The sequence below is a fragment of the Terrapene carolina genome, unplaced genomic scaffold, assembly GCF_002925995.2.
Source record: "Terrapene carolina triunguis isolate 2854851 unplaced genomic scaffold, T_m_triunguis-2.0 Scaffold148, whole genome shotgun sequence".
NCBI classification, from domain to species: Eukaryota; Metazoa; Chordata; order Testudines; family Emydidae; genus Terrapene; species Terrapene triunguis.
Genome location: NW_020664499.1, coordinates 7,126,914 through 7,147,211, shown reverse-complemented (window position 1 = coordinate 7,147,211; position 20,298 = coordinate 7,126,914). Strand labels below are relative to the sequence as shown.

At 37.9% G+C, this 20,298-nt stretch overlaps 1 protein-coding gene across 2 annotated transcripts in view; it reads left to right on the top strand.

Moving 5' to 3' along the window:
- The window catches only part of LOC112106601 (adenosine kinase), a 572,976-nt gene that overhangs the window by 316,152 nt on the left and 236,526 nt on the right, over positions 1-20,298 (top strand). For both annotated transcript variants that reach the window (XM_026653751.1, XM_026653752.1), the window contains exon 6: positions 1,748-1,856. In XM_026653751.1, coding sequence (XP_026509536.1) covers positions 1,748-1,856 — 109 coding nt within the window. The remainder of the gene's footprint in view (positions 1-1,747; positions 1,857-20,298) is intronic.

Sequence of the window (20,298 nt, the reverse complement as noted above, 5' to 3'; positions counted from 1 at the left end):
TCGTGCAGTCCAAACCCCTTGGCCCCAGCCAGGTGCCCCCTTCTGCACCCCAAACTTCTCATCTCCAGCTCCACCTCAGAGCCTGCATCCCCAGCGAGAGCCCTCTGCCCCAGCCCGGAACCGCCTCCTGCACCCTGAAAGACTTCCCCCCCCATCTGGGAGCCCCCTCCTGTACCCCAAACCTGTCATCTCAAGCCCCAGCTGGAGCCCTTACCCCTTCTCGCACCCCAGCCCTCTGCCCCAGCCCAGTTAAAATGAGCACGTGAGCGAGGGTGTGGGAGAGTGAGTCACAGAGGGTGGATGGAGTGAGCAGTGGGCGGGACCTCGGGAAAGGGATGGGGCAGAGGGCAGGGCAAAGCTGTTGGTTTTCTGCAAATAGAAAGTTGGCAATCTTGCCTGGGACCTGAGTCAAGTGGAGCTGCATCTTCGCTGCAAAGCAATAGGGCTCACCTCTGGGTCCCAGCTTGTCTCAAACGTGGACTCTTTAGCCCTGCAGGGTCCTGGGACCCTGGGTCCGAACCCCGGGTTAGCACCATTGGAGTGTAGACACAGTGGGGGTTAGCCTGGAGCCCAGGGTCAAACACAGGCTTACAGTGTTACACAGGCTAGACAGATCCACACACACAAAAATCATAATTAGCAATAACTGGCAGTATCTGCAGATAGACCAATGATTGAGTGGACCGAGAAAGTGAGTTTCAGCCCCCCCCCCCCAGAAGTGATCCCACCAGGTCATGGTTTGCAAAGTGGGGAGGGGAATGTGAGGAAGCTTGTGTTCTTGTGTTACTCCTGCCCTCTGTTCTGCGGATAAATAAAGCATTGCTCTTTCAAGATCAGTTAATCTTGCTCCTTTTATCCTCACAAAAATTCAAAAACCATGTTTAAATGTATTCTTAAGAGCCGTTTTTTCATTCTTCCTTCATGCAATTGCTTTCTCACAGTGCTACTAATAGTTTATTCAGCTGCAGACAGAAGTGAATTTGACTTTTCAGCTTATTTATCCAAGAACTATTTTCAAGAGTTTGGTTGAATCAAATCCACTAAAAGGTGGAGGAAAAGGTTATTTATGCTTCCTTATCCTTTTAAATTATACCTCTGCTTCAGTGAATGATGATCTGGCAGAATATATTCGCCTCAATTCTTTCTCCTATTGCCCTGTAGTTTTTGGAGTTTTGGGTCATTTCATGTCAAATTAATTCATATTAGTAGAGGTGGTCCCTAGTATCATAAATCTTTGATAGAAAAAAATAACCCTGCATGCACTGTTTTTTATTTCTCTTTTCCACAGAAAGGAAGTTTTGCTTTTTCTCCCCTTTACAACAATTTTTATTTTAAAATATGCAGAAGGGTCTAGTGCTTAGAGCAGGGAACTATGGACCAGAACTCTCCCCATGTGTACAGTGTGTTCGTGGGCAAGTCTTTTTACCCCGGAGTGGTTGTGTTAAATCTTTTCATAGTGGAATTGCATATTAATGATTGTGTATGTATATGACATACATTTATAGGTTTCTCCGTAAATGTGGATTTTAAAAAATGTTTCTCACATTTGTATAATTTTTCTCTCCGTATATAATTATACATGTTATGTACATATATTTTACATGGACTATTTAATTGTTTTACATTATGGTAGCATTCACACCCTCAGATATAAGTATTTTTAAAGAATCTTTGTATCTGATGGGAAGAACAGTACTAGTGTTAAGAAAAAGTGTCTAACTAATATCTGTTTCTTTGGTCATTTTAGGTCTCTTGTAGCTCACCTTGCTGCTGCCAATTGTTACAATAAGGAAAAACATCTTGATCTGGAGAAGAACTGGAAACTGGTGGAAAAGGCCAAAGTTTATTACATAGCAGTAAGTTTGGCTTTTTTTAAAGTTGTGAAATGTTTGTGGGTTACTGCACTCAATTTCTGTAACACTGAACTACTACAGTGTCCATTTTGCATATGATGCAGGATAACTTTTGTGAATGTTGAGAAAGAAAATGTCTGCTTCTGTTGTAACATGGTCAGATTTGTTTACCTTGAAGTTTACATCTTGTATGTACCTTTAGTTATATGCATTCTTAAAATGAGCACAGGAAGACATAAGAAAGTGATTTCACGTTTCCTGGCAAATTGTTGTGAAGGATGCATAGATTATGTAGATAAACAATATTAGCCTAATTATTCACTGCAAACAGTTTGAGTTTATTTGTGTGAACCATCTTAATTGTTATTTATTCCATAGTAATTACCATTGCACCTTATAACTTAATATTTCAGAAACAATGATCATGACAAGTCTCTTGAATATGGGCAGAGGGGGCAAGCTATGATTTTAGTCACTAAATTTTACTTCTGGTACCAAGCTTTGGGGAAAAATGAAAAATAGTAGGTTCACAATTAGTTTTCAGAATAAATATTATTTCTTGTTTGTTTGTTTTTTAAATTTCAGAATTAATCAAACCATATTAATGTATTTGTGTAGTTAACATTCTGCCTAAATATAAGTGGTGAATTTTTCATCTTTCTTTGTTGATGTGACCAATGACAATTAGCAAATGTATAAAACATCTATGATAGATTAAAAACACATAATATGCATATAATATATGCTTTCTGTATGACAGCTGCTGTCATTCCGCAACCTGAGCTATTTGGGAACAGCTGGTAAGAGGTGTAAAAAATTGATTATCCAGGAGGAACATGTCCATTGAAAATAGTTATTTCTTTCAGCTAGTGTTAATGTCTCCTACAGCCTGTTAGTGTGCACTGCTGTAGGCTTTACATGGTTGTTATTGATTCTTGTGTATGGTCAAGGCTGCCCCTTTGTAGCTGTCAAACAAATACTTACACTGAGAAGATTATACAAAGGAAAGACATCCCATTGCTTCTGCTGCATATTTGAGATATATTTCAAGAATGTGTATTTCTTCAATAGCCTGCTCATTTTTAATTTATACTTTTAAAAATGGACTGTGTTTTAAATTTCAGATGATTATACTGTAGTCTGTTCTGAATGCCAGACTTGGGGCTAAATGCTATAAGACTAAAAATTGCAGCAAGAGTTGACTATTGTTAAATGAAGAAGAATGACAAATGTTAGCCAAAGACATACTGCACTAAGCTGTATCTTTTCTATATTTTATACTTGTATATAATTATCACTGAATCTTTTAATGTGTGATTTGGAATAATTATTCTCAGTTAAAATAGTACAGGGAAAGTTGGGAAGGTCACATAAGGGGAAAAATGGGATTTTGTTGTATAGAAGTCCACTCTACACTTCATTTTGTTTTTAGAAGCTCATCTTCTGTGTTAAAGCCCTTACCTCAATCACCCATTGAGGAGTTGATTTACCATACAGATTTGGGCTTATATTAAAGAGGAATTCCTGAAAGTTAGGGAATAAGCTTGCAAAACTGAGAATAAAACTGAAGATATGAATAGATTTCAATGGAAAAATAAACAACTGTGAAGAGCTGGGAAATTATATTGGATATTTGAAAATGAAGGTCAGATTCATGGAACACCAGGTTGATAGTGGGACCCGGGAATATTCTGACAAGAAGAGGCCAATCGTCATTTTCTCCTCTCTCTTTGTTGCATTCTTCCCTCAGTCCAGTTCTCCACTGCGTATGACTGCTACAAAGGTGCAGTACTGCCACACTCAAGCCAGTAACTTGGATGCTATACTGTAAAATGGAGTTATAACCCCATCCTTTTTTGTTGATGGTTGCAACATCCCAGTACTTGACAAGGTTCATCTCTTGGCATTTCTTCTGGATCCCTGCCATTAATTGTCTCTTGAAAATCTTCTATCTTCTGCTGTCATTGGGACTGAGACACAGAATTTGAGCTCAAACTTTGATGACTCATTGTGACCACTTGGACTAGATCGTTCATTTCTGACTGGGCTGTAATAGTGGTAAACTGAAACGATTCAATATTTTGAGAGACACATTATTTCTGGATAGGCCAGTAAAATTTCATTTGTACTTTTGGAATTTGCTGCTCTTGATGTGAGAAATAAATTTCTGAAAATAGGAAATGTTTTTCATGTGTCAAAATTAATTCCCTCCCTACTTCCTGGAAAAACTAGATAGCCTTTTAAAGAGAGTCTAAAATTGTCCAGTTCCCACCTGACATTGTTTGGTCAACAGTTGTATATATTAGAACTCTTACGGAATGACTTATTGAGAGCTTTCTTTATCCTCCATACAAGGTACCTCTGAAGATCTCTAGAAAACTTTTGACTTTATTAAACATAGTATCCATTCAACATTTAGTCTAGTGTTGCAAACTCTTTGTAATACTTTATGAAGGAACCTCTTTAAAGTTCTTAACCATTAAGACTATTTTTCAGATAACGTTGTTTCTACCAGGGTTTTGAGATAGCAGCATTTGCTTACAGAACACATTCTCTCTCTTTTCAGTTATCCATAAAGACAGCTTAACCGGTATCCTATGCTATCTTTTATGCCCAAACACTCCATTGTTTTTTCACCAGAATCAGGAGATCCTGAATATCCTATCTTAATGCCCATTTCCTTCCAAAAAAGCTGAGGCATCTCAAAAGCTTAAATATAAAAAATGCCATACAATTCTATTGAATTGAACAGAAGGCCTTGGAGCTTTAGAATCTGTTCATACACTGGATTACGATAGGCCAAAGAAAAGACATAATGCCAATAAGTATTCAAATATATTATTACTGAAGTATATACGCATGAAAACCTTGTCCTGAGGATATCAAGCAATTCCATCTTATAGGTTCAGAGGACCTATAAGATGGACAGTACTGAAATATTGTGTGGTCCCCTACACATACTTACTAGAGTAGATACATATGCCTTTTCAAATGCAGCATTCAATAGAACAGCATTCAGATGAAACTCAGCCCTGAAATCTAATCAATTCATAGAGGGGGAACAGGTCACCCCCTCCCCCCCCCCAAAAAAAACAATGGACCTATGGCAGAACCCTGAGAGGGAATTTATGTTACCGTATATGAACACAATAAATTCATTTTATCCATCTGGTGAAAAGATCATCTAGACAGATTGGAGAGAAACTACCAAAGAAGAGAACCTTGAAAACCATAGGTTGAAGAAAGATGTAGGCCAGGTTGAACTAATTCTCTAAAGTTAGGAAAACTGAAAAAGATGTCAAGGAAAGAAAGAAGAAAACTGAAGAATGATCAATTCTTTTAGCTTTGAAATAATTCCATATTTTAGCAATTTTTCATAATATTTTACAGGTGAGTATCTTCAAACCCCTCCCTTCCACTCTCCAGTCTTAATTCAACACAGCAGTTTCTTCCATTGGCACCGTATCCTACGGATTCTTATCCTCATTTCATTCTGGATCAGCTGTACTTCTGGTGGCTAATTACAGTTCACTGACAGGGCTCATGCTGGAGCACTTATCAGCCCATTCTCTTCCTCAAAGTTCCTGTTTAATTTCAAAAGAAAGTGAAGAGTTCTGCCAAATCTAAACATCAAACCTCTGTTTGTTTCTGTAGTCCATTAATGGGCCATATCCTGAACTCTGATTTTATTATGTAAGACTTCTGTTTCTTAGTGGTTTTCTTCTATCAATATGTACATTCTTTTGGGACTGTATTTTTATGACTTTTACAAATTGTGGCTAAAATTTTCAAATTTGAATGACCTAAGTCTATATTTAGGCACCTGAATGGTCTGATTTTTCAAGTACGCTGAATACATGCACTACCATTATTGGGATTATTTAGGCATCTAAATAGGAGGTCTGATTGTCAGATGACCATCCACAATTCCTGTTGTGAACTGCAGGTGCTCACACTTCTGAAAGTCAGAGATACTTACTTATTTAGGTGCCTAATTTAGACACTTATATTTGAAAAACATTCCAAACATTCGGAATTTAATATAATAAAATCTTTATTAATATCTCCTGGGGAAAAAAGGGCTGCCTATTGAAGAGAGACGGTGAACAGAGCAGAAAAAGAGGATCTTATTCAGATGTTTTACTTTTTATTTAACTCTGTTATTCAGTAAACACTGTTATATATTGACATGGAATTTTCTGCTTATCCAATGACAATGGGCAAAAAATTGAGAAAGGAGGAAGTGCTTGTCTTTATTACAAGTTGCAGTTAACCAGGTGGGATTTTAATTCAGTTCTGATGATTGATTCTGCTTCCTCATGAAGACAGAATAATATAAACTTTTCCCAATGTGTTGTATGCTGTTGCCATATTTTTCCTCATGTCCCAATTACCGTATATACTCGATCAGAAGCCGGTTCATTTATAAGCCGACCTCCCCCAGGATGGATAAGTAAAAATGGAAAATTTTTTATAACCCATTCATAAGCCGACCCTATAATTCAGGGGTCAGCAAACTTTGGCTCCCGGGCCATCAGAATAAGCCGATGGTGGGCCGAGATGGTTTGTTTACCTCGAGCATCCACAGGCACGGAGGTAAACCTAAGTAAACAAAGTGTCCCGGCGCACCAGCTGCTTATCCTTACGGGCTGGGACAGCAACTGGTGTAAGTAAAAATTCGGCTTATGAACGAGTATATACGGTAACTATCCTTATTTCTCCCAGTTAGTCTTTCTCAATTTGCTCTTCAGTACTGTACCCATGTTAATTTAATGTTTCCTGTTGGAGGCATTGAGGAGGAGAAGTACCATAACTTGTTGCTGTTAATGCATTTATACCTTATATCTTTGTAATCTTAGAAATTTCTTCTTTGCTTTGCCTTTAGTTGTTCATCTGCTCATAAACAGGTGCCCCTTACTGAGCACGTTGAAATTACATGATTGATTACCATTACTGTTCTATTTAGTAACTCACATGTTAATGTGGTGGCTTTTAGTGTTGAACAATTGCACAGCTTTTAAGAATGTTAAACCAATCAGATCACTCAATTAGTAGAATATTCAAATGCCTCTTTCCAGAAGAGGGAAAATAATAGATTGTCGGTGAGGGAATGTCTTTGAATTACTTTTTAAAGTTAAGGCTTGTAAACAAAAAAAACCTTTTAATTTGTGAGTGCTTAGGAGAGAGAGAGACAAGCTGGGTATCTTTTATTGGACCAACTTTTGTTGATGAGAGAGACAAGCTTTCAAGCTTAGAGCTCTTCAGTTCTAAGAAGTTTACTCAGAGTGTCACAGCTGCATACAAGATGGAACAGATTGTTTAACATAAGTAGTTAACATATTAATATATTTCAGTGATGTCTCTTTAAAATCTTTGCTATTTTAGTGTCTTCGAGAACTTTTTGAGTAGCCAATTGGCAATTAAAGGATAGGTCATCATGTGGCTCAGCTTCTTGCAGGACTGTATGCATGAAATAACTGCAGGACCAATATTTGCTTCTCCTTTAGCATGGGTGCCTGTTTAATGCCTCTGATGCTCAGTTCTTTGCACTGGCAGCGCTTGAAACTTTCATGTTTCTCAGTACCTATGAATTTGTAAGAAAGGAGACATAGAGCAGTGAGACTTTTCTATTCTTGTAATTGTGCTCAGCTGAATTTTTGGTTTGTTCACTTCAGAATTGCAAGGTAACATCCTGCTTTCATGTGAGGTGATGGTGCCTAGACCTCAGTGTCATATTTCACTCTACCTGTTTGTTCATAAGATGCTAGTTCACCATTATCCATGAGAGTCTAAACTTTCCTATATATTTTCATGTGATGGTAAATCATTCAAATTTTACAACACTGAAGGCGTACTCTTATGAATCTAAAAGATATTCAGTGATCCCAACTGTCTTGTTTGAAGGATGATATGCCACCATATGGCACCCCATACTCCTTGGAAATGTGCTAACATTGTACACTGATTACTGCAGCTGTTCGGAAAAAGTAAGTATTTTTGAAAAAAAAAATGTTAGAAATTGTCTGTGAATTTCTTGTTTTTTCAACAAAAATTTTGTTTTATATGTGGGAAAACACTTGCACATCTTATCTTCCTTTCCCCCCATTTGTAAAAGGCTGAAGTAAAAAAAAAATGAGGGATTTTTTTTCTCCCTAACTTTAAATATTTTTACTTTTCCCTCCTTGTTTGATTGTGAAGGGGTGTGGGTGACAGGAGTAGGGTGGGGTGCACAAAGTTACTTTACCTTTTCCCTCTCCAATGAAAACAAAATTTGTTGAAAACATTCAGAATTTTTCATTTTGAAAATTTTCATAAAAAATAAACAAACACTTCAGCCAAAATGAAATTTGGCAAACACAATTGGTTTAGTAAAAAGGGCATTTTCTATTTATTAAAAATAAAAATGTTTGAAATAAAATTTTCAATAAACTCTGTTGCTTACACACACTATTTCAGTATTTTGATACGTAGAATCTGGATGACACAGATTATTTAACTGAAATGGATTGGGGTTCTTAGAACAGTTCAAAAGGTATTAACTCTTTCCTCTGCAAACAAGCTGGAGAAACAGGTTCCCATTCACTACTGTTGGCAGCCTATGATGATGGCCTTCAGTGACATTGTATTTAGGATAAAATCTTCTAAATCTGTTTAGATTATATGCATGCACTTAAAAAAGAACTAAGCAAAATATATTTTATGCTACACTGAATAAAAAGGTAGCTTTTGAGTGTATGATATGTAATACTGTTAAAATATACCCATTACATTAAATTAAATAAATTACAGTTTAATACTTCAGTACCTCTATATATTTATAAACTAATAGCAAGTGTATAATTTTAATGGCGACCACTTGTCAAGATTACGTATTTTGTTTTATAGATTCTGTATGAAGGACAGAATGTCATGTATTTGCAGTCGGCGATAATCAATATAGTGTAATATGCCTGCCTGTTGGAGGAATAGTTCTTAAATCTCCAAAGTCCATGGTATATTTATTTACATATAAAATGTCATTTTTATATTTATTTTCCTACAATGGCTACTTATCTAAGCAGAGAAATACTGTGGTAGTATATGGGCTTGATGGTGGAATTATCTGGTTTCAACATGAGTTTGTCAAAACTTTAGCTTGATGTCAGCAATGTGTAGCACAGCTTAAATACTACTTCTCAACATTTTGTTCTTTTTACATGGTTTTTGGCTATTCTGCTTTAGAGAAAAAATTCTGATTGTTATAACAATATAAGTATAAATGAAATTTCTTTTGTGCTGTCTCCTCCTTTCAAAGGTATGTTAAATTAAGCCATTTTTATTATAATTTAGTGATATGATGATTATGATACATTTAAGATGGATTGTGATCGGTATTTTGAGATGTGCTGGTGCTTCCCTATGCATGGTAAACTAGTGGCACTCACAGAGACTGGCAGAAATCAAAATATCCACTAAGTATTTGTAGCTGTGGATAGCTGCACAATACTCATGCCTCCACTGATATTCTTAACCATAATGTTCCAACAACATTTCCTAAACAACTGCAGCTGCCAAATGGCATTTCTGGGAATAATTCATAGATTTGAAGTCTGGAAAGGAGCCATTCTTATCTTCTAGTCTGATCTCAAAGAGGAGGCCACAGCTAGCAGTTGATGATTATAATGTTACATCACTGGCCCATTGTATCTTGTCACTTCCAAAACCACCATTTTGTAGGATTGTACTTTGGGAATTATGGAAGAAACAGGGTGCCATCTACCATGAGCAGGTCCTATAGCTGTATAGAAAGGAAAATCCATACATCATTCACAGGCGTGCAGCACAGTACCCAAATATTTCCTGTCTCATAAGCAATTGAGAAATAAAAACAATTTTCCCCTCCCTTTAAAGAAAGGAAAACTTGATCAAAATGTGAACCAAAGGGCTTGTACATTTTCAGCACAACGTATTGAGTAATGCCATGATACATACTGCATATTGTGAAGATACACAATGAAGTCTCACCCTGCCATCTCAGAATGTGATTTTATACAGAGATGTCTTTGTCACTGTCTTCTCAAGTAATTTAACTGGAAAAAAGCTGGGTTGGGTTCTGTTTGCTTTTTGGGGATTTTTGCAAATTGCGATCCACAGTGGTTCAGTATGTGAAGATTATTGCTTCTTATCTTGTGGAGAAAAAAAAAATCCATCAAGCAGTATTTCAGAAATGTTACCCACCCTTTTCCCAAATAGCAAATTAACAGGAGCCCACGTAACAAAGAGAATAAAAATGTTTATTTGTAAATATTCACCTTTAAGTTACCAATGATATTTGTTTATATGTGGAATATGCACACTCTTCCCCCACCCTCCCTGCATCCCAGTAGCCTTTAAATTGCAGATAAACTTCTTCAGCACAGTCAGCACAGTAATTAGAAGCTCGGTCATTGCTCCTCTTATCATGTGATTTTTAAGAATGCATTATTAGAGCACTTACACAGCCAGTCTAGCTGCAACAGCCAGACAGCAACAGCAGTGCCATTTTTCACAAAGAAAATGTTGAACAGGAGCCAAATGTTTGGTGGCAGAGTCTGTTGCTAGGAAATCAAGTTCCTGAGGCGATTAATGACAAAGCAAGCAATAACAAGAAGGCAGAATTACAGATTTAAAAGAGAAAAAAGTGGTTGGTGTTATAATTACCCAAAGAAATCCGCACTCATTAAATTGGCTGTTTTTATGATTGACTTTAATTGGAGGTTAGCTCAGATATTTAGCTCCTTTCCCACCCCTTTAAACACACACATGAACATAATCTGTAGAACTGCAGACTTGTTTTTCTAAGCAAGAGAGGAGCTTGCCCTGTAATTTGATCCCCACTGACAGATGCATTTTCTATGCTGCCATTTTGAATTAACCTATTGTGCAACAATTTTCCTCAGCTCTGTTGAATAAAACATCAAGTCTTATTACCTCAGATGGATTTGATAGAGTAAAAGAATGTACTTCTAGTTGAAGTAGACTATTTGCAGTGAGTTCAATGATTGAACTCTGCCAACAAGCACCAATAATTTGTGATATGTACTTAAAGCTTGAGGTGAGGGGGTGAAAGAGCCATATGGGGGTTCTCTTTGGAAGTATGAAGTTCAGACAGTGACCTCAAAGTAATATTGCTGTTTGCATGAAGGTTGTTCCCCAAGATGAGGACTTTTAGATAAGGTGTGTTAACTAACAGAGTTTTTACTATTATTCAGATTTATTTAATTAGATTGTTTAAAAAAATTAACAGTTTGATGGCTTCATTTGGGCCATTCTTCCTGGAGATAGTCTTCCTCCCAAATTTGCACTTAATGTAAACAGATCTTTTTGTTTTTAGAAATAACATTTTATTCTCTCATAGGAAAATGAATCTGACATTTAAATCCTGTCTTGTTTCATTGATCATTTTCAATTCTACAGAAAGAGCTGTTCCCATCTATACAACTAGTTGTAACTGAGAAATTATCATGATACACTTAGAGTACCTGTAAGTGAACATACAGAAGCTGAACTATAAGAGCTATATGATGTCACAACTCCCCAAATTCCTAATCTGAAACAGTAGAGCTGCAAGTATTCTAGCCAACAATACGCACATTGCTAATCAGATGCCATTGCCAGGCTGTCTGCTTTGTTAAATACCCAGGTTCCCTGAGGCAAGAAGACAGCTGCTATAACTACTATGAAATTTGGTAGCTCAATCTATTTTTGCTACCCTTGGGCTATCAAGCTACTGTTAATTTAGACCACCCCAATTGGTACACTTTAGGGATTTTTTTCAAAGTGTTTGTAATTAAAATGATAAAACATCATTATTACTCTGAAGACATTGTGTACGTTTTGCAGTTGACAGATACTTACAGAGATAAACCCAGCATGTAATTTTCGTTGACATAATGGTTGTAATTGCATTTCCCTTTTAAAAATATATTGCTTTTTAGGAAAAAAAAATGGGAGGAGGGAAAATGGCATGCTTTTATTTCATTAGCAGAATTTGTAAATCTGCTAGAATACTAAACCAGTCTACTGGTAATGAGCCGCTTCAACTGCAAAACCTGAATCAGCCTTTGTGCAAGACAGGGAGTGAGTGAAAATAGATATTCATCAGCCCGAACACTACCACCAGGGGGAGGAAACTTTAGAGCATATAAATCCACATTGATCTGACTGTCTGCAAGCAGATTTTGCAGCAGAGGCCTGCAAGTGTACTTATCCTGCTCTCCCAGGTGACTCTGCCTTTAGGGACGTTGAGTCTCAAATTGTATGTAAAGTCTGGGCAGACTTAACACACTATTTAAATGTAAATTAAAAAGAGAAGCCTCCATATTCAAGGGGGTGGAGGCAGTCAATCTGAAGGAGATTTTTATTGCTATCCTCTTGCTTGTCAGTCTTATTAGATGCTATCCTTATGAGGATGTAAGATTTTAGTCTCTTACCATGTCACATTTCTTATGACAAGAGATCTCAAAAACAAAGCACAGGCAAATTTAGAAGAAGTTTACTGCTGTGAGTGGCATTGCTATTGCTGCTGTATCATACAATATTTGAGGATGTCAGTATTTTCCTAATACACGGGATTAAAAAAAATTCATTCATTCCAGAAAGATTTTAAAACTACTGTAAAGTTTCAACTTTGACATTGACATTATCCCCTCAGTTTGGGATAATTTTTTAATTAAAAGAATTTTTTAAAAATAAAATAAATACTCAATATTTAATTAATTACAATTGATCCAAGTTCTTGATTCTGTGTTTCTTCTACAAGAGTTAATCTCAATTACACACAAAGCCATGGAAGTCTCTGTAATTCTAAAAACTGCATTCTTTATGTTTATCATTAAATGCTGCCAGTATATCCATATACGCAAACCCTCTTAATGGAGATGCAGCTTATACCAACTAAAGAACTCTTGTTAGTATTGATATGCCTGCAGATTTTTTTATGCGTAGACCAGGCCTTGGACTTCATCCTGACACTCTAGCCGTCGTTCATCCTCTTGTCCCTAGGTATTGTTGTACATCTATGCCTCTGTTTCTGTATCTGTGAAATGATGAGAGAGCCTACACACTTAGAGATCTGTAGATGAAAATGGCTGTATACATTGTAAGTGTTACTGTGTTTTATAACATGGATAATATGTGTGATATGTTGTGAATGCAAATGTTGCTATTCTTTGCAATTAGTTCCGTGGTCAAGCAGAGGAATCGCCTGATGCAGTGTAGTAATACCTCCCCATTTGAGATATGGAAAGGGGGGTAGCAGTAGCTGATGCTATCCAGCATGTAATGTGGCTCCTTATTCTAGGTATGTCTTTCTAAGAGAATGTAGTGTACAGCGTGGTCAGGTGGAACATCATGGAAGTGAGTGTTTGTGGAGGGCAGAGGCAAGAGGTATGAGTTATCAAGGATTGCAAGGCAATGGCGGATTAGCCAGGCAGCCAACAGGGCCTGTGCGCAGGGGCCTCGGCTGATGGGGACCCCTGGAAAAATGGGCACCCCTGTGCCCTGACCCACTCCACCCACCTGCCCAGCGCTCCTGCTGGAGAGCGGGGTCCTTGGGGGCTTGCCCTGCTCTGCCTGCCCAGCACTCCTGCCAAGGAGCGGGGCAAGCTCCCGCACCCCTGCCCCACTCCCCTGCAGGAGCACCAGGCGGATGGGGGAAGCCCTTGCACCCCGACCCCATTTTCCTGACAGGAGCAATGGGGTGGGAGGGTTGAGAGGCACTGCAGGCAGAAGAGGTGGGAAGGGTCCCCACTTGCTCTGGCTGAGGACCCCACAAATCCCTAATTCGCCTCTGGTGAAGGGCATAAAGAGTGAGGCATATAGAAGAAAAAAGGCAGCCAAGTGGAAAATGGGATAGGTTGGATACCCACTCTTTTGCTCTCTGAACCTATGCAAAGTGTGATGATGGTGAAAAAATGGGTGTAGCCTTGGGTGAGTGAGTGCTGTACTCTGAAGAGATTTCTCTGTAAATCAGTATTAGCACTGATGGGCAACTTAGCAAAATAAAGACACACTGACTGTGTGGGCTTGGAAGATGGTGTGTTAAACTGGGCCAGTGTAGTGGGAGTTTGAGCAGTGTCTTCCATTGGGGGCACACAAAAAGCAAGCAGCATTCATGGCTATGCTTAATACCATTAATTTTGGCGCTCTTTGTGCTAGTAGTTCCTGTAGTATGTAATCCCAGTAGGGTAAGGTAAGAATTAGTTTCATCCTTAGGTATTAATTTAGTGCATTTTCTGGGTTGGGGTCTAAACCTTAATGTAGTTTTCTTTGGTTTTATATATATTACTTCAAGCTGAGGATTCTGAATCTTACTGTAGAGAACTAGTAAAGCAGTGTTCAGTAACTGGAATACCTCATCATTTCATTGATTTTAAACATTAATTCAATTTTAGATCAGTGACCCATTGTAGAAATAGATTTATAAACTGCACTGGATTGGAAATATTCAGCCATACTATAGGTCCAATTTTCTTTTGAGAAAAAAAGAAGTAGTTTTCAATGGGAGTTGATAAAGGATAGCAAGCATTCATTCCTCAGAACTAGTGCAGTCCCTAAGTACTTCTTTCAACTGCTCAGAATGGGCTGAAGAGATACTCTGCTGAGGGCTGTAGATTCTTATCTGCCTAATTGAGCCATCATTTGTTGACAAGAGTGAAATCATGTGACTTGCTTTAATGCATTTCTCAGTAACAGCAGGAGGCTAGAATGTAGTTCATGTAAGGGTAATGCCAATAGAAATGTTGTTAGAATGTTCAGAGTGGCCTAGGATGTGAAATAATTTGAGGTGGCATTAAAACAATAAAGACAATTGTCTGAACCTTTTCATAGGGTAATTTTTGGAAGGAAAAAAGGTATTATGTTGGTCAAAGTGTTCAGAGCTTAAACTTTTAGTAATTTTGAAAATACTGAAACATTTATTAGAAAGCCTTGAAAAGATTGGAATATGAAGTTAATTTATATGCTGCTCTGTTTCACCGCCTGCTATACTAATTAATAGCTAATATTAGTAGAGTGGAAAGCTGTTGACATTTTTTTTCTTCAACCAAAACTGTTATAATATAGTTGTCAATTGTAGAGTTGTCAATTCATACATTCATCTTCATGAGGTGTTTGTACACCAGTGAACGGGGCGACACAGAAACGTTCAGCAATATCAGCTCTTAGGTGGATATTAGAAAAGGATGTTTCTAAGTGCCCTGTAAGGGTGCATTATTTGCTTTTTTTCAGTTCATGTGATCATATCATCTGCAAGGAATCGCTTTAATCTCAGCCATATTCCCTAACCAAATTTCTTATATTATAGAACATAGGTTTATAGACTTACTACTGTCTTCTGGGAGTGAAATGGGAATCTTTTGGGAAAGACGTCTACTGAACAGAACAGATTTCTGTACAATATTAGATTACTACAATCTCATTTATGAGAAAACGTACAATCTTTAAACAGACTTATTGAGTTGTAGATTCCAAAGCCAGAAGTCACTATTATGATAATCTAGTATGACCTCCTGCATAACATAGGCAACAGAACTTCCCCAACATAATTACTAGAGCACATTTTTTTAGAAAAGCATCCAGTCCTAATTTTAAAATTGCCAGTGATGGAGAATCCACTACAACCTTTGATATATTGTGTCAGTGATTAATTACTCTCTCTCAAATTTACACCTTATTTCCAGTCTGAATTTGTCTAGCTTCAATTTCTAGCCAGACCTTTCTCTGCTAGATTGAAGAGCCCATTATCAAATATTTGTTCCCCTTGTATGTACTTACAGACTGTGATCAGGTCACCCCTTAATTTCTCATAGTTAAGCTAAATAGATTAAGCTCCTTGAATCTATCACTCTAAGGCATGTTTTCCAATTCTTTAATAATTTTCGTGGCACTTCTCTCTGGACCCTCTCCAATGTATCTTGAGCTGTGGACATCAGAACGCAACACAATATTCCAGTAGCTGTTTCACCAATGCCAAATATAGAGATAAAATAACCTCTCTACTCCTATTTGAGATTCCCCCCGTTTATGAATCTAAGGATCTCATTAGCTGGGAGCTCATGTTCAGCTGATTATACATCATGATCCCCAAATGTTTTTCAGAGTCATTGCTTCCCAGACTAGAATCCCCCATCCTGTAAGTATGGCCTGCATTCTTTGTTCCTACATGTAGACATATACATTTAGCTGTATTAAAATGCATATTGTTTGCTTGAGCCCATCTTACCAAGTGATAAAAATCACTCTGTATCAGTGACCTGTCCTCTTCATTATTTACCACTCCCCCAATTTTTCTGCAAACTTTGTCAGTGATAATTTTTGTTTTCTTCATTGAAAACATTGTTTTCATTGATAAAAATGTTAAACAGTATAGGACCGAGAACCAATCCATGCACGACCTCATTAGAAACCCACCCACTCCACGATGATTCCCTATTTACAATTACATTTTGAGACCTATCCGTTGGCAATTTTTAATCCATTTAATGTGTACCTTGTTAATTTTATATCATTTTAGTTTTTAATCAGAATGTTGTGCAGTACCAAGTCAACTGCCTTGCAGAAGTCTAATGCAGAGTTGTAGCCATATTGCTCCCAGGATATTGGAGAGACAAGGTGGTTGAGGTAATATCTTTTATTGGATGAGCTTGTGTTGGTGAGAAAGACAAGCTTTTGAGCTTATATAGAGCTCTTCTTCAGGTCTGAGAAATGTACTCAGAGCATCACAGCTTACAGAAGTCTAAGTATATTACATCAACACTATTCCCTTTATCAACCAAATTTGTAATCTCATAAAAAATTATATCAAGTTAGTTTGACAGGATCTATTTTCCATAACACATGTTGATTGGCATGAATTATATTATCCTCCTTTAATTCTTTATTAATCAAGTCCCATATCAGCCACTCCATTTCCTTTCCTAGGATCAATGTCAGATTGACAGGCCTATAATTATCTCGGTAATTGTTTTAAATATTGCACAGCCTTAGCTTTTTTCCAGTTTCCTGGAACTTCTCTAGTGTTCTAAGATGTACTGAAACATCAACATTAGCGGTAACATCCTCAGCCACTGCCAGCTCTTTTAAAACTCTTGGTTGCAAATTATCTGGACCTGTTGATTTATTAGTGTTTGACTTTAATAGCTTGAGTTGGACATCATCCTTAGTTACTATTGGAGTGTAAAGTATTTCATCATCATCATATGGCATGAATACATTATTTGTGTTTTCCCCAAATACAGAACAGAAATATTTATTGAACACTTCTGCCTTTTATGCATTATTATTGATAATTCTACCTTTTCCATCTAGTGATGGACCGATGCTATTTAACAATTTTTTTTTTGTTCCTAACATACTTTAAAAACTTCTTATTTTCCTTAACTCCACTCGCCATAGGTTTGCTTCTCTTATCAGTTTTCTACCATTCCTACCTTCTGATTTATATTCATTAATATCAGCTTCCCCTTTTTTCCATTTGTTATATATACATTTATTTTATTTTTTACAGCTGCCTTCACATCCTTTCTAAATCAGATGGTTATTTGAACCAGTACGGCCTTCTTCCTCGATTGTGGCATCTAGTAAAGCATTCTTAAACGTTTCCAATGATCATTCACATTTTTCTGATTAAATTCTTCCTCCAAGCCAATTTGGCTCATCATTGTTTTCAGTTTTGTGAAACTGGCTTGGACTTTGTTCTGTTTGCACATTATAAATGTTATCAGGTCATGATTACTTGTACCTAAGCTACTCTTAATTTTTAGTCGTGTGATCAAATTTTCTTTATCAGTAAAGATAAAGATGTCTAATATAGAATTCCTCTGTTTTGAATGCAACACTTTTTGAGTTAAGAAATTGTCAGCTATAATATTTAGAAATTCAGTACTTGCAGCACAGCATCAGACTTTCAGCATATGTCACTCAAACTGAAACTGAAGTCCCGCATGATCGCAAAGCTTTTCCCCCCTACATATTATAGATGCGTGCTTAAAGAACCAGTGTCCCTCTTTCCTACTGTGATTTTTGTAGTCCATAGCAGACACCAGTGAATATGCCATCTTGTGCTTTATCAGTTTAAGACAATGATCCATAAGCATTCAATACAACTTCCATATTAATTTTCAGTGACTCGGAAACAGGGAATGCCATTTTTTATGTAGACTGCCACTTGCCCTCCCCTTTTGCCCACTCGATCCTTTTCAAATAGATTATAACCATTGATTTTAACATTCCAGTGATGGGAATCATCCTACTAGGTTTCAGCACTACCAACTACATTTAATTTATGCTCATAATGAGCAATTCCAAATTATTTTATTTGTTACCCCTTGGCATTGCTGTGTACTCAATTTAAAAAAAAACACACAACAATTTCTCTTCATGTCCTTTGGTTCCTTGATTAATTTCGTTCTCAACATTTCAATTTTGTGGTAAATCAGTGCTCATATCTTCCCTCTTTTTATCTACTCCCTTTAATCATTAGTTTAATAACTTCCTGACTACTCTAACCAGCCTGTCACTGAGGAGATTAGCTCCCTTTCTCTTGAAGTGGAGACCATCCAAACTTTACAGTCCCCACCCCAATAGAAGATGGGCCAATGTTCTGCAAAACTAAAACCCTTCACCCTACATTGCTTACCTACCCAGCAGTTTACTTCCAGAATGTTCTTTCTTTGTTCTTGGGACAGGAAGGATTTCTGAGAAGATCTCTTGGACATTCTTCTTCAGCACACGGCTGAGCTCCTTGAAACTATCTATATGTGAGATACCCAGTGAAGCGTTGTTGTTGCCGATATGGACCAGCACCAGTGGATCTTTGCCTATAAACTTCAGAAGCCTATCCCATCTTAAAGTGACCTCTCATGATTTAGGTCATCCTCTTGCCCACCTGTCCCTTTCAGAATGTTCTTTTGATTCTTCTGAGTATTGAATCATCTGTCTTTCTTGGATGGTTGGAGATTTTTTGTGGGCAAGCTTGATTTTCTTACAGGTTGGGCCAAGCTGCCATCCAGAGGTGTGTTCCATATATCTCTTTGCTCCCATACACTAGCTGGATCTTGAGAGAGATCTTCCACAGCTTCCATTTTTAAGGACCTGGTATCAATTGGAAACTTCTAGCTGGGTGGAATTCCTCCTTATCCTATTCTCTCTGATGGCTGCAGCCTGCCCATCTATGTCTCTCTCCAGCTGTGCAGAATGCTGTTGTGACCCTTGTCACTAGTGATTACGAAGTGCCAAACATCCTCTCTGACTTTCTTTCAGTCTGATTTCTTGGTGGCCAGCTCCTTTCTTCCTTGAATCCAGGGTACTGATGTTTCCCAAATCTGGCCATCTAGGAACTCCTCACCTTTTCTGGTTCTCCATAGCATCTCTACATGCCTCTCCAATCCAAGAATTTTTCTTCCAGCATAGCCACGACCTTGCATTTCATGCACAGGAAGTTGCTTCCACCTTCAGGCCAGAAAGGAAACATGGCACATCTGTTGTAGATCACCACCAATGTTCCATCACTGTCTATCTTGAAATTGCACATAGAGCTGAACCTAGAAGGGAAGCCTTTCTCATTCCCTCTCCAAACACCTCCCTAAGCTCTCCTGTTAGCTGCTTCTGTTCACAGCCCTTAAATTTGCCTAGCAAGTGACCTTTTATACCAAATCTTCCTGCTTAGCATAGCTTAGCTATGCCTCTCACCACAAGGGGGGCGATTAACCATTCAGAGACTTCAAACTGTGTGGCTGATCAAAGCTCCAAGGGGCAGAGCTACAGTGACCTTTATCAAGGTACCCACAAACAAACCTGTTTCAGTGTTTACTCGGGCCCATAGCTCAGCTATGCAGCCCATACACAGAGAGCAAGCAAACAGTCAAAAACCCACAGATGGACCAAACCCATCACTCACTAAGTCCTGCTACCTCCAAGCACAGAATTCACAGCTATGCCCTCTAAACTTTCCTGTTAGCTGCATCTGTTCATAGCTCTCTGTTGACAGACTTCTCTGTTGGTATAGCACAGTCCCATGCTATAGTCTGGGATATATAGTGGTGTGACAACGAAGTAGACCTTGTGAAATAGAGAATGGGTTGTAGAATTGATATAACTGATGAATGCAGAGAGTGGTGAATCATGTTGTACCACCATTGCAGGCTAGCTCATGACTGGATTTTGGCTGTGAAAACATTTGCTAACTACCAGTACTCCAGCAGAATAGTGTCGGTGACACTGGTATGACTACAGGGAGGGTCAGAGGAATACTTGATTCAGACTGCTTCAGCAGCATGACCTATTACGCATGTTCTTTAAAGATGCATGCTTTGCATCTTTCATTTCTCAACTCTGTTTTTTTTTTCTCCAATTTAAGTAGCAATACTGTAATTTTGACCCAGTGAGAGAAGAAACATGGGAGGAAGAGTGATAGGAGAGAGGCAAT